This window comes from Halichoerus grypus, chromosome X, assembly GCF_964656455.1.
Source record: "Halichoerus grypus chromosome X, mHalGry1.hap1.1, whole genome shotgun sequence".
Lineage (NCBI taxonomy): Eukaryota > Metazoa > Chordata > Mammalia > Carnivora > Phocidae > Halichoerus > Halichoerus grypus.
The window spans coordinates 84,614,375-84,627,417 of NC_135727.1; the positions used below are offsets into that span (position 1 = coordinate 84,614,375).

The 13,043-nt window shown below is 37.9% G+C and overlaps 1 protein-coding gene across 4 annotated transcripts in view; it reads right to left on the reverse strand.

Moving 5' to 3' along the window:
- RRAGB (Ras related GTP binding B) overlaps positions 1-11,759 on the reverse strand; it is a 42,028-nt gene extending 30,269 nt beyond the window's left edge. Inside the window, exons 1-5 of one of the 4 annotated variants that reach the window (XM_078065294.1) lie at positions 11,604-11,759; positions 10,186-10,219; positions 7,690-7,789; positions 3,310-3,393; positions 1,314-1,380 (exon numbers count right to left, since the gene is read on the reverse strand). In XM_078065294.1, coding sequence (XP_077921420.1) covers positions 1,314-1,380; positions 3,310-3,393; positions 7,690-7,789; positions 10,186-10,197 — 263 coding nt within the window. In that variant the 5' untranslated portion in view covers positions 10,198-10,219; positions 11,604-11,759. Of the gene's footprint in view, positions 1-1,313; positions 1,381-3,309; positions 3,394-7,689; positions 7,790-10,185; positions 10,220-11,068 lie in introns of all 4 variants that reach the window. The other 3 variants (XM_078065292.1, XM_078065295.1, XM_078065293.1) reach the window with 3 other exon arrangements.
- Between the last annotated feature and the right edge of the window lie 1,284 nt (positions 11,760-13,043).

Consider the following 13,043-nt stretch of genomic DNA (forward strand, 5'->3'; position numbering starts at 1 on the left):
ATATAGGTGATGGGGACTAAGGAGTGCACTTGTAATGATGAGCACCAGGTATTGTATGGAATTGTTGAGTCACTATACTGCACACCTGAAACTAATATAACATTGTATATTAACTATACTGGAATTAAAATAAAATAAATTTAAAAAAAAACAGCAGAAGCAGAGTTTGGTCATGGGAAAAAAAAAGACATGAACCTAGCTTTCAGTCTTGTACTTTGCTATTAATTAGCTGTGTGACCTTGGGGGATTCTTAGTATCACTGTACTTCAGCTGCCTTATCTGCAAAATTAATGATAACATCTTAGGGCTTAAAAGCAAGGAAGCTGGACTAATCTCTTGAAAGAGATTACAGAATTAGAAGAATGATAAGGAGAAAGGATTTGTATGGAAAGAGCTCTAGAGCATTAAGTGATCCCTCTGCTAGCAACTATGGGAGTCATTTTCTTATAGAATATTTGGCTATTTCATTATTCTTTCAACAAATAACTCATTGAGCACCTGTTCCATGGTTGGTTCTATGCTCGAGCTGGTAAACACTGAGCTAACAATAACGTCTACTTATTTTGTGAGGAACTTTAATCATCAAAACAACCCTATGATTTAGTACCATCATTATCCCTATTGTACAGATGAAAAAACTGGCTCAGAGAGTTTAAATGATCTACCCAAAATAACATAGGTAACAGAGCTGTGCTACAAACCCCAATCTAACTCCAGAGCCTAGGCTCCTAACCACTGTGCACTACACACTGCTGCTGCAGCATGGAGATGCAAATGGCCATAGGGTAAGGAGCAATACCTGCATATAAGCACAGTGAATGAGCATTTGTGATGGAATATTCTGGAAGTACCTCAGCCATAAGAGGAAAAACTGTTTCCTACTCCTCCAACAGTTGGTAACTCAGCTGGAGAATATGTGTTTAGGGCTGATCTACAGTGCTTAGACTGCCTGGAGATTGAAATAAAGAATGAGGTGGTATGGTATGATGGGTAAGAGCTCAGCATTGGTATTATGCCACCTGAGATAAAAACCTAATTTCTTCAACCTGCAAAAGAGGGGGATAATCTATCCCATACTATAGATCCCTAGACACAGCTTGTGTTAGTGCTGATTAAATATGTCACAGAGAGAGGGCATTTTCACAATCACATAAAAGTCATAAATCTTTATTTAATCAACTGCCAATTCTGAAGCAATTTCTATCAAATGTATCTATTACAAATGATAGTTACTGTAATGTATTTTCCATGCTGATTATACTAGGTGCCATGATTACTGCCGCTGGCCTCACAAACAGGCAGATGGTACTCACCCACCACAGTCCCACAGGTTCAATACCAGGTTTCCCAGAAATCGAACATGAGAATGTTCTACATCAACTGGAAGACAAATACGACAACTCTAGTAACTGTAGCACGAATGAGGTGAAATTAAAAATAAGCAAAGAACTAACCCATGTAATTTAGAAGAACCAAAGTGGAGTGAAATGCTCAAAGCTACAACAAGAAGGTGATTTTCAGCTTAGTAATGTGGTTGGTTTAGTGGCAAGGTGGGCACCTAAACTACTCTGAGCTACAGAACTGGCTCTCAATGTAAGTAATTTTACTTTTTAGTAGTTTAGTGCTTAGAGCAGAAACAATCTCCAATTATAATATTAATGTTAAAATTTCAACATGTAAGACAGAGACATATACCATTTAATAGCTCTTCACTGACCCACGAACACCCTCCACAAAAAAAAAAAATTTTTTAAATGACAACAACACCAAATACAAAACAAGCATAAAACATAATCCAACTTGTTCCCTCTATTGGTTTCCCTATTTCACTTAGTGACCCTATCATTGTCCCATTTCAGGAGAGGTGGTCATTGTTGACCTCCTCTGTCCACATTCATTGCTATTTCTTTGTAATTTCTCGATTCCACTCCTTGTTTTACAACCTGCCACTAACAATAAGGAAGGCCCTTACCTTCTCAAGCCTACACAACTACAATAGCTCCATAATTACCTCCCACCAGGAAGCCTTACCCACTTTACTTCATCCTACAGGCTACTGTCAGATTCATCTTCTTAACACTACTTTGAACATGTCACTCCCCATTCAAAAAACTTTCAATAGTTCCTCCATGCCTACAGGGGGCATTCAAGGTCCTTCAAATTTGGCTTCCAATCTACCTTTGTATTTCCCAGTGAGTCACACTAATAAAGATTTTTGTTCCAGTCCAATTTGGTTTATTCATAATCCTCCCCAACCCCACTACCTCCCCAAACCCCAACATACCTTACATCAGGGGTCGCAAACTTGCTAATATGGGCCAGGCCAGTAAATGTACAAAAGCAAAGATGATCATGTATTGAGAGTAAACGTGCATCCAAGAGGATGATAGAGTGGGTGGCAATTACTCAGCTCCAGCTCATTTGTCAGGCAGGAATGTGGGATCAAGATGATCATATCTTTACATTTTTCAGTATTAGTGGGAAACCAGATTTTTATGGAAACTTTTACATATTAATAACTAATTCCAATTTTTCTAAAACATTGTACAGGCCAAACAAAACATATCTATAGGCCTTATCCAGCTTACAGACTGCCTGTTTGCGACCTCTGCCTTACACTTCCCTCCCCACTCTATACTTTGCCTACTCTGTTCATCTGCCTAGAAAGTCCTCCCCACATTTCTTTCAGTTATATTCATCTATTACGACCCAGCTTAAATTCACCTTCTCTAAAAGCCCTACCTGGCCACCCCCACTTACTATCATCACTCCCTCTGAATTCATTCAAACATTTATTAAGCATCTACTCTCTGCCAGGCACCAAAAATCACAAGGAGGAATAATGAAAGTTCTTATCCTGAAAATTTCTTAAAGTCTAGCAATTATATTTTTTACAATTTATGTGACAATCAATCACACAGTGGTGTTTCTTCTATGACTATCTTGAATCTATTGCTTATATTGACTGCTATCTAACTTTTGTGCAATTTTATCTTCTTATAACCTAGATCATAAGCGGCAAAGCATTAAAACATGGGCATTAAAAAAAAACATGGGCATTGGAGTCAAACAATTCTTAGTTCAAATACCAACTGTACCTCTCTGTGTGACCTTGCGCAAGTCACTTAACCTCTGAGTATTAGTTTCCTTTTCTAATACAAAAGGTAGGAGGCATGCTATTACCTCACAGGATTGTTGTGAGGATTAAAGAAGTTATCATACATAAAGTGCCTGGCACGTAGTAGGTGCTCAAACTACTTCCCTTCTCCCCCTTACTTCCCCCTCCTTGGAAAAGGAATCATATCTTACATGTCTTTGTATTTCCAACAGAGTCTACGAGAGAGTAGGTGCTCAAACTGCTATTAATTTGAAGACTATGTAAACGGTCTAGTACTAAAAAAAAATGGAAAGAAGTGCTACTGAGAAAGGGAAAGACAATAATAAAAGAAGTGACAGGATTCAGTGACTGTTTAGATATGAAGCACATGGGATAGAAATCTGGTTTCTACTCCCATATCATAGAAATTGTTCTCATCAAGTGACCAATGGCCCCATTACTAAATCCAGTAGACTTTTTAGTCCTTGTCATACTTCCTGTAGCATGACACTGTTGACTACTCTCTTCTCAAAAAATTCTCTTCTCTTGGCCTATAACTTCTCTGGTATATCTTCCTATTCTTCTTTCTGTCCCTTAAATGTTGGAGCTCTTCAGGATTTCATCTTTGGCTACCTACTTTCCCCCAGGCAAGCTAATCTATTCAAATTATTTTATTTACCATTTGGATACTGATAACTTGTAAGTGTATATCTCTAACACAGATGTCTCTCTCCCTTTCTGAAACATATACTGGACATCTTCACTTGAATAATGCATAAGTATCCCAAACTCAGTACATCCAAATATAACTCATCTCCCCATTTTTTCCTACAAAATCCGTTCTTTTCAGTCTTCTCCATCTCAGTGAATTTAACCAGTTGCCTAAGCCAAAACCTTAATTTCATCCTTGAGTCCACTCTTTCCTCCACTATTCCAACGAAACCTATCAACAAGTCCTATTGACTCTATCTCTTAAATATATCTCAAATGCATTTGCTTCTCATTATATCCACTACCACTATCCTAACCCAAGTTAAGGGTTATCTCTTACCTGGTCTACTAAAAAAGTTTCCTAATCTGTCAACCTGTTTCTACCCTTGCCTCCCTCCAATCTATCCTCCATATTAGATATAATGGTCTCTTCAAAATGCAGATTTTACTCCATTATTCTTTTAAAAGAAAAAAAAAGTCTCTGTGTATACATGATTGTATATACCCAGAAAAAAAAAAGGTCTAAAGGACAATCTCAAACTACTAATGGTGGTTGTCCCCAGGAAGCAGGCGTGAGAATGAGGGAAGGAGTAGACTTTCTATACTTCTGCAATATCTGAATTTTTCACAAGTATTACTTTTGTAATTAAAATTGAAAATTAAAAATAATAAAATCTGATGTTACTTTTTTGTATAAAACTCTCTATGGGCTGCCCTCTACCCTCAGTTCAAACTACCTGACTTGGTTTATAAGGCACTTTATGATCCAACCCCCACACTCTGCCTTCCATTTTAGTCTTATGTCTCCTATATGGCCCTCTGGCTCTTCTAGTCTTCCTATCCTGCTGTCATAAGAGCAACTGAAAAGAACCAGAACAGAGCTTTAGGAAATCACATACATTTATGGGGCAGAAAGAAGAAAATATTTTTTAAAGCGGTAGGGATGGTTAAAGATAAGGGAAGAAAACCAGGGTAATAAAGCATTAAATAAAAGCCAAGGGAACAGAGAATTTTGAAAAGGTAGGAAATCTTGGAGCTGTCAACAGTGTTTTTGACTAAAATACTTTATAATCTTATTTTTATTGACAAGTTTACTATTCCAACAAACACATTTTAACAGCCCACAAATAAATTAATTATATCACCATTCTGTAACCTTACCACGAATTTTAAAACACAGTAGGCTCTAAGTTTAACAAAATAAAATTGGATTTTTTTCAGCAATGATACACTAGAAAAACACTAAAACATTAAAGGTGATATAATATTTTAGAAGTACTCTTTTGCTACTGTTAAAGAAAATCAGCAACTTCATAAAAAGGAACAGTAAGTAAAAATCAAGGCACTATATGTATTTTCAAGTAGTCTATAAGTTTAGCAGTAGAACCCAGACCTTTCTTTAGCAATGACAAATTAGGTAATGATACATTAAAGCATTAAATCCAACATATTTTAAAGCATACTTCTACTACCTTTAAGGAAATACAGTAATTGCTAACAAAGTATATCAATAAAGGTCCCGTTTGAGACAAAAGCCCTGTCCCATTCACAGTGCCTGGCACACAGGACGGTTCAGAAAAACACTTACTGAATAAATGGGACTGCTTAAATGTATAGTGTACATATAATTTGCAACATTCTGTTCATAATTTTTAATGATGCTGCTAGATCACTTCAAAACTATTTCAAGTAGCTTGAATAGTTCCAAAATTTGGGTTGTATGACTATTCACTAGACTTAGGGTAGTAAATCAACTCTGCTGATCAGCTAAAAACAAAAATATTAATTGACTAGAAAATTGACCATTGCTTCAATAAAATGTACAGAACTTAAAACACACAAAGAAAGAAATCCTCCAGAAATGGTGGGTGTGGCACAATGGATAGAGCAGGAGCATAGATGACATTCCAGCTCTAATGTTTGCTAGTTGAGTAAGCTCAACTTCTAGGTCATCTATCAAAATGAAGTTAATATAAAAACTAAAGTAAATAAAAAAGCATATAATAAACAGAAGCTTCCTCTAATCTACTGAAACTATATGATTATTAGGTCTAGATCTTTAACTTGGGAGAATAGAAAAAAAATTAAAATCTACCAAATCAAGACACAAAGAAGTCTGGACAGGTCCTTTCTAGAAGGAAGTCTTTCAAGGCATGCCAGGCCATAGGACCCTGTGGACTTAGATGAAAACTAGATGAGATGCTTATCAAATGTACAAAATGCACAAAGCTAGGAAGAATAGCTAACATATCAGATGAGATAATAAGCACCTAAAATGAAAACAGATCTAATCATTTTTCTACAGATAAGGAAACTACGCCCTGAGAAATGATGAGTTATCCTGGACTTCACAGTTAACAAACAGTGGATACAAGAACATAGGTGCTAAAACAAACAAAACTGAGTATTTTAATTGAGTAAGAATTTAGATTCAAAATATTAGCTGTACAAGAAGCAGAAGGATGATATGCGTTTTAACAACAAGGTATGTGAGAAGGAATTGTTTTTTTTTAGTATGACTCAGTATAATGAAAGCCACTCCACAAAATAAGAGTAGGGGACTAGACTGTGCTAACAGCAGTGTGAGGCCCAAAATAAGAGATATAATAGTCCTACTCTGCCCTGATCAGATCACATCTATATTCAAGTCTCAGCACTTTAAGAAAAATGTAAGACACATGCAAACAAGTCCTTAAAAATGTTTCAAAATGATGTCACATAAGGAATAGATGAAGGAACTTGACATGTTTAACTTAAGGAAGATTAAGTTTTGGGAAGCAAAGGTGGCTAGGATAGATTGAGACATTAATCATACTCAAATATTTGTAGAGACTCAAAGGAACAGAAAAGGGGACCAACTAACAGAAATAAAGAGAAACAGATTCAGGGTTCTAAGAAATAGTTTTCTAACCATTAAAGCTGCCCCAATTATGAGAGTATATATACTCCAAGCACTTTATAAAGAAAACTGAGGTTTCCTTCTTTATATCCTAGGGTCTGGAACATAAGTTGTTTTAAAAATGTTTGTTTTTTCTTGGAACCAGAGTGAGATACCTTACGAACCAGTGGGTGACTTGTCCCTAAAAGTGTTCAAGATGCTAAAAACTCAGATCAGGAATCTTTGAAAGCCAGGTAGGGCAATGCCTTCATCACTGAGAGGCCAAGGACCATGGCAGAATCCAGAAATGCCTGGATGCTGCAAAACAAAATGGCATTACACTCTAGAGACAGAAGAGGTCTCCCAGAAGCACAGATCCACTGAACTGGCAGCCAAGGCAGCTCAGCTAGCCCTTATTAAGAAGCCAGATTTAACATTCAAATTATAAAGGGCAATGAAACATTTCTCAAGTCAGAGCTGGAACTCCAGTGAGAACATCTATGTATATCCAGGAAGAGAAGAAGCAGAGTACACATCAGGTTAACCTTCCCCTCTCAGCACCCCCACTCAGAATTTACCTTTTAATGAAGACTAGGACTAATTATAGCTTTAAAAAAAATCTTACGAGATTTTATTGTTATGCTTGTTAATACCTATCAATTAATTTCCCTTTATATAATAATTTAAAAACAACCTCCTACAAAAAAACAAACAAGCAAACAAAAGGGTCCCTATGTTTATTTAATAAAGAGCAGGATAAAAAAACAAGTTGGACAAGGGTATCCCATTTGGTAAGCAACCTAGAAAGAACCTCTCCAAGACAGCAAGCAGTAATAACCAGAATTAGGTCACACCCCTTTGAGAAGGAATGAAAAAACAGGGAAAACATGCTCCAAAACAAATCTCTCAACCTCTGCATCCCTAAGTTACTGCAACCAAGTGTGTTATGCAGATTATTAATAGTTAATATCACCTGATTTCACAATAAGATAAAACATCTTACTTGTTGCACCAAGGCGACGTGTGTCTCTGGCAATATAATTTGCAAAGATAATAGACCTCATGCTGGTCTTACCAGACCCACTTTTACCCATCAACAGCACCTAAGGACAAAGTCAGAAAAAACAACAAAGTTAGAAATCTAGAGCAAATCAAGTCAAAAAGGATCTATTTCTCTCTTGTACTTGATGTTTTACTGAAGTGACAGTACCAACAACCTACTGCAGATACTTATAACTTAGTTCCCTGACCAATGCTAAATGCAGAGATACCTAAAATTCCAGGAGCTAGGTACTTACCTGTCATGCATCACACATCCTCTTAGCAATAAAATCACGTGAATTTATTATGCTACCATTATACACTATCATTCATTCAGAACTATGTTAGAGAAGTAACAACTTGAGGAAATCGAACCCTCATCTCTCATAATCTAATGCTTTATGCATTGAACTACCTGGCAGGGGATTTCATTATAACTCAAAGTTCTTTCCCCTGCTCAAGGTCAACCTTTCCCCCTCTGCCCTTGATCTCATTCCTTCTACCTACTCTATGATTTTATTCATTAATTACTCAATCTTTTTTTTTTTTAAGTGTCCCATAGCCTACAGGCTCAAGTCCTTAAACTACATTTAAGACCTTCCTTGACCTGGCTTATCTATTCCTCTGCCCTTACCTCCTGGCCTAGAACTTTTAGAGTCCAGCCATAATGAACTGAACTAAACCTCTTACAGTCCCTCTGACTGCTCCCAGAATTCCAGGGAGCCCAGTTCTATGTCTTTGTTTCATGCTGTACTCTCTGCCAGTAACTTTCCATTCCTTTTTCTTTGATCATCTAAGCTCTGCTCATCCCTCTAGACTTGGTTGAGTAACCATCTCCCCAAGAAGCTTCCCTGACCCCAATGCCCTAGGTTGGCTTAGGTGTGTCTCACCTCTTTCCTCCCATGGCACTCCTATAGCACTGCAAAAACCATAATGCACTGCAGTTATCTATTTTTTTGTTTGTTCTTGTTTTTTTTGTCTGCTTCTCACAAGACTGTGAGTTCTTAAATGGCAGGGAGAATCCCCTTTGTATCTCCAGTGCCTAACATATAACAGATGCTTAAAATATGTTCATCAAAAGAATGAACAAGCTATCTAAACAAAGATATGAGACAAGTGAGTTTATAATGATGAGAACTGTCCAATGGAAAAGGTGACCTCATGAAGGTACCTTCATGTCAATGTCAGCACCTTCAAAGTCATGACATTGACCTTCATGTCAATGTCAGCACCTAACAAAGACAGAAAAACACCTATCAAAGATACTGTTGATTCTTGCACTAGGAGGGAATTGAGTAAGGTGACTTTTCAGAGCTTTTTCAAACTTTAACATTTATGGACTATAGTTCCAATTACCTTGCTTTTCAAATGAAGGGGTTCCAGGTTGTATCTTCAATCCCAAGAAATTTTTTAAAAATTTCTAATTACAAATACAGTGAATATTAATGAAAGTATACAGCACTCAGGCTCAATTTAATCTAGCTATTTAGCTACGTAACTTTATCTCACTAAGAAAATGTTACTGACAAGTCAGTCTAAAGAGTTCTAAATTTTTTTTTGTTTTATTCTTAATCATGTAGAAATTTCTGGTATTTTTAGCCATCCTTGTTGATAGCAACTTTAGACAGGCTCATCAAGAACATTCCTTTAGGAAATTGAGTTATATAACTGAATTGTTAGATGAAGTTAAGGGTAAATATGGTTTATTTCTTGTGTTTTTTAAGAAATCTTCAACTGCTTATGAAAGACTAACCAAGGATAACTGTGTTAGGTACTAACCTAAGTGTTCCACATGCATTTACTCATTTAAACTTCATAATGACCCTATGATATAGGTAATATATTATCACCATTTTACAAATGAAGAAACTAAAAGCCCCAAAGGTTCCGAAATTTACTCCAGAATTGTGCCCTTATTGATTCAGCCTAAACACCAAGGTGGGGCACAGTACCATAAGAGCACAAGGGAAAGAATGCTCAATTCCACCTGGAAAACTCATATAAAGACCTTATATAGGTAACATTTAAGTTGGGTTCCACATAAATGTGCAGGAAGAGGCCTGTGTAGTGTTTGTGTATGGCTTGCACAAAATGCAAATTAATTTGTAAATTTGGAGAAAAACAGATTCTGTATGGCTATAATAGGGTGGTACAGGTATGGCAGATCAGTTTAGTCAGGAATAGATTTTTAAAAGGCATTCTATACAATGAAATCATTTGGATTTTATTCTATGGGTTTTGGGAAGTTATGAAAAGGTCTTAAGTATAAGAATGACCCAATTAGATTTAAATATTAGAAAAATCAAACCTGATAGCAAAGAGGAGGACGAGTCAAAGAGCACACAGAAGATTCCTGCAATGGTCCAGGAAGATAGTATATACACACCACAAATATATTTCCTGAATCGTAACTTCTTACCTTTACTTTCATGTATTTGATGTACCTAATATATCTTACCTTTTTCTTCATGGCTGTATTTGGTAGCACCCACCTGCAGATATAAACCAAAAGACAGTTTCCAGGATCCATTGCCTTAGAAATTGGAATTTAAAAAATACAAATAAATGTGGAGGTGCAAAAGAACATGTTTAGCACAACAGCTGAGTACAGCTGTGTGTAGGAACTCAGTGAAAGAGGCCTTTGTTTTCTTAAATTGTAAAACTGGGTTCAAGCTTCCTAATTACAGTACTCAGGAGATGGGTCCTAAGAAGAATGACTTAGTAATATAAATGAGCAATAAAATTCAAGATGCAATTTTTTTATCATCTTAAAAAATGCACCAAAGCAACACATACAAGTGCTTTAATAAATCAAACAATATTGTCTCATTTGAACGTCCTCTATTATTTTTAAGTTAGGCTATTTCAAAATCTGGAAGTATGTTTAGCCAGCTGTCCTTCCAAGTCAGATTTCTCCCATTACAGGTACAAAGTATATACAATACAAATCTCAAATTCAGGTACAAAAAGGCACTGAAAGCACTTTTTAAGCCACTGATCTCTGCCCCAGAAATACCAACCTTCTCCCTAGTCTTCCTATCCTCAACATGATGTTAAATCTCTTTTACTGATAATTCAAAGCAACTCAGAACTACCTTCTCAATTAGAACACCCCCCCACCAAACCTCAGGACTGGTATCAGGCCCATCCCAAGGTCTGTTTCTACCCAGTTAACAACCAACCAGTCCTCTTGCCAGTTTATCCTGTCAGCAAAAGCTTGATACCAATCAACCCTACTGGCAAATCAAAGCTATTTATCATAGGTGGGGTGTTCTAATTCACAATATTTTCTTAGAACCCCACCACCACCTTCTAAGTTTGACATAATAAACTTCACCCACCCAAGCGATCCTTCCGGTTCCCCTATGGGAGGATCCATTCTTGGCCCCAGATTCTCTTTCTCCATCTTTCTCTCAGAGTCAGATTCTTCCATCGTGCAACAAGTCCTTTCCAGTCCTTTCTAAACCGCAGTACTCTTTTCCTTTTTTTTTTTTTTTTCTTTTTCCTTGTTCACACCCTCAGTCGCCTATTTTTATTGCCTGTGGCCGCTAGGCCTGCTCTATTCTTGCCTCCGCCTTTGTCCACTGGGGGGCTGTTTTCCCCACGGTTACCTTAACCACCTCAAACTTGGCTTCAAGGCACAGCCGAGTTGGTCAGCTCAAAGACTAAATGATGTGGTGGTGCAAAGGAAGAGACTGAGAATGAGTGGGAAGGGGGGTGGCGGGGGTTCGTGTCGAGTTTGGGCCTCAGGCCCCAAAGTCTCGAAACGCAAAGGTGACTTCACCCGCAAAGAGGTGGGGACGGCGGAGGTGGCAAAAAGAGCAGACCCGTGCGGTAGGCACTAAGTAGCAAAAGCTTCCGCCGGCTTATTGTTACCGAGCCTGGTCGCACGAGAGCGTCCGCCGTTAGCAGCAGTTACGATCTAACCGCCCGCCCTTCAGGAGCCCAGGTACCTCACCGCAGGCACAGACTGCAGGCCAGGATCACGTGGGCACCTGCCGTAAACCCGGAGCCCGTCACGTGACTGCTGCTACCCGAGGGGCGGGTGGACGAGAAAGAATACCATAGAGACTGCGCCGAGAAAGACAGAGTGCCGCCCGTCGCCGTCACGTGGCCCCGGCTCTCCCTCTTCCTTGAGCCCGGTAAGGAGCTATCAGTTTGTAGATGCTTCTCTTGTGGGCTCACCTGGCCTGACTTGTCCAGCACACAGAATTAAAGGAGACGTTTTCAATTTCAGTGCTTCAATGCTAACCCCTGTGTGTGTGTGTGTGTGTGTGTGTGTGTGTGTTGTTGTTGTTGTTTTAAACTGCTGTTTCACCCTTAATATTTTTTGGTGAGGAAGGCCAAGCATTGTTTTTGTCTTCCTGTTTTTTATTACTAGTCCCTGTAACCGGGCTTGTAATGAAATGAATTAATACATCCAAAGCGATTACATCTATGTCTTCCACATAGTAAGCACACAATGAAAGTTATTATTGCTGGAACCAGGGATTCATTGGGAATTTTAGGACACATACTCATCTCCCCGCTTGTTTAAAACTGGAAGTAAGGGAATAAATTCTCATAGACCATAGTAAGAAGTCAAAGTCTAGAATTGATAACTGAAGAGCTATTGACATGTATTTATATACTATATTTAGATATAGAGACCTTCAGATAAAATGGCCAAAAGAGTTCAAAGGGGTTGCTTCTGGAGAGGAGGCAGGGGATAGGAAGTGAGAGGACTGATGCTTTTCATCTTAAACCCCTTTGTACTATATCTATCATCTATCTATCATCTATCTATCATCTATATGTAGATAGATAGATATATCACGTGTATATGCTACTTAATAAGAAAGGAAAGGAAGGAAAGAATGACAGGAGGAAGGGAGGAAGAAAAGTAGGAAGGAAAGGGACACTGGATAGAACCAGGGTGCTATCTGATTCCAGATATCCCCAACTGCTGTTCTATATGATCCCTTATCACAACTGCCATGCCTCAAGAAAAATTTATTTTATTCTGATCACATCTTCCTTAGCCCTATCTCTCCCTACTATTCTCTCCTCCCCACCAACTCCCCCCACCCCCAAACAAGCCCTTGTTCTAGTTTTTCTTGTGTGGTGAAAGATTATGAGCCCCAATCCAGGAAGTCACTTTAGATTCATTGCCTTCCATACCAGATAGTGATAAACAAATTCTGAGTTAAAGCAGTGAAAGCAGACTTTATTCAATAACTACTGACAGTAATGGAGAAAGCTGAGCTCCATTCCAATATGTGCAGAGATAATTAGGCCTTTTATTTTTTGTAAAGATTTTATTTATTTATTTATTTA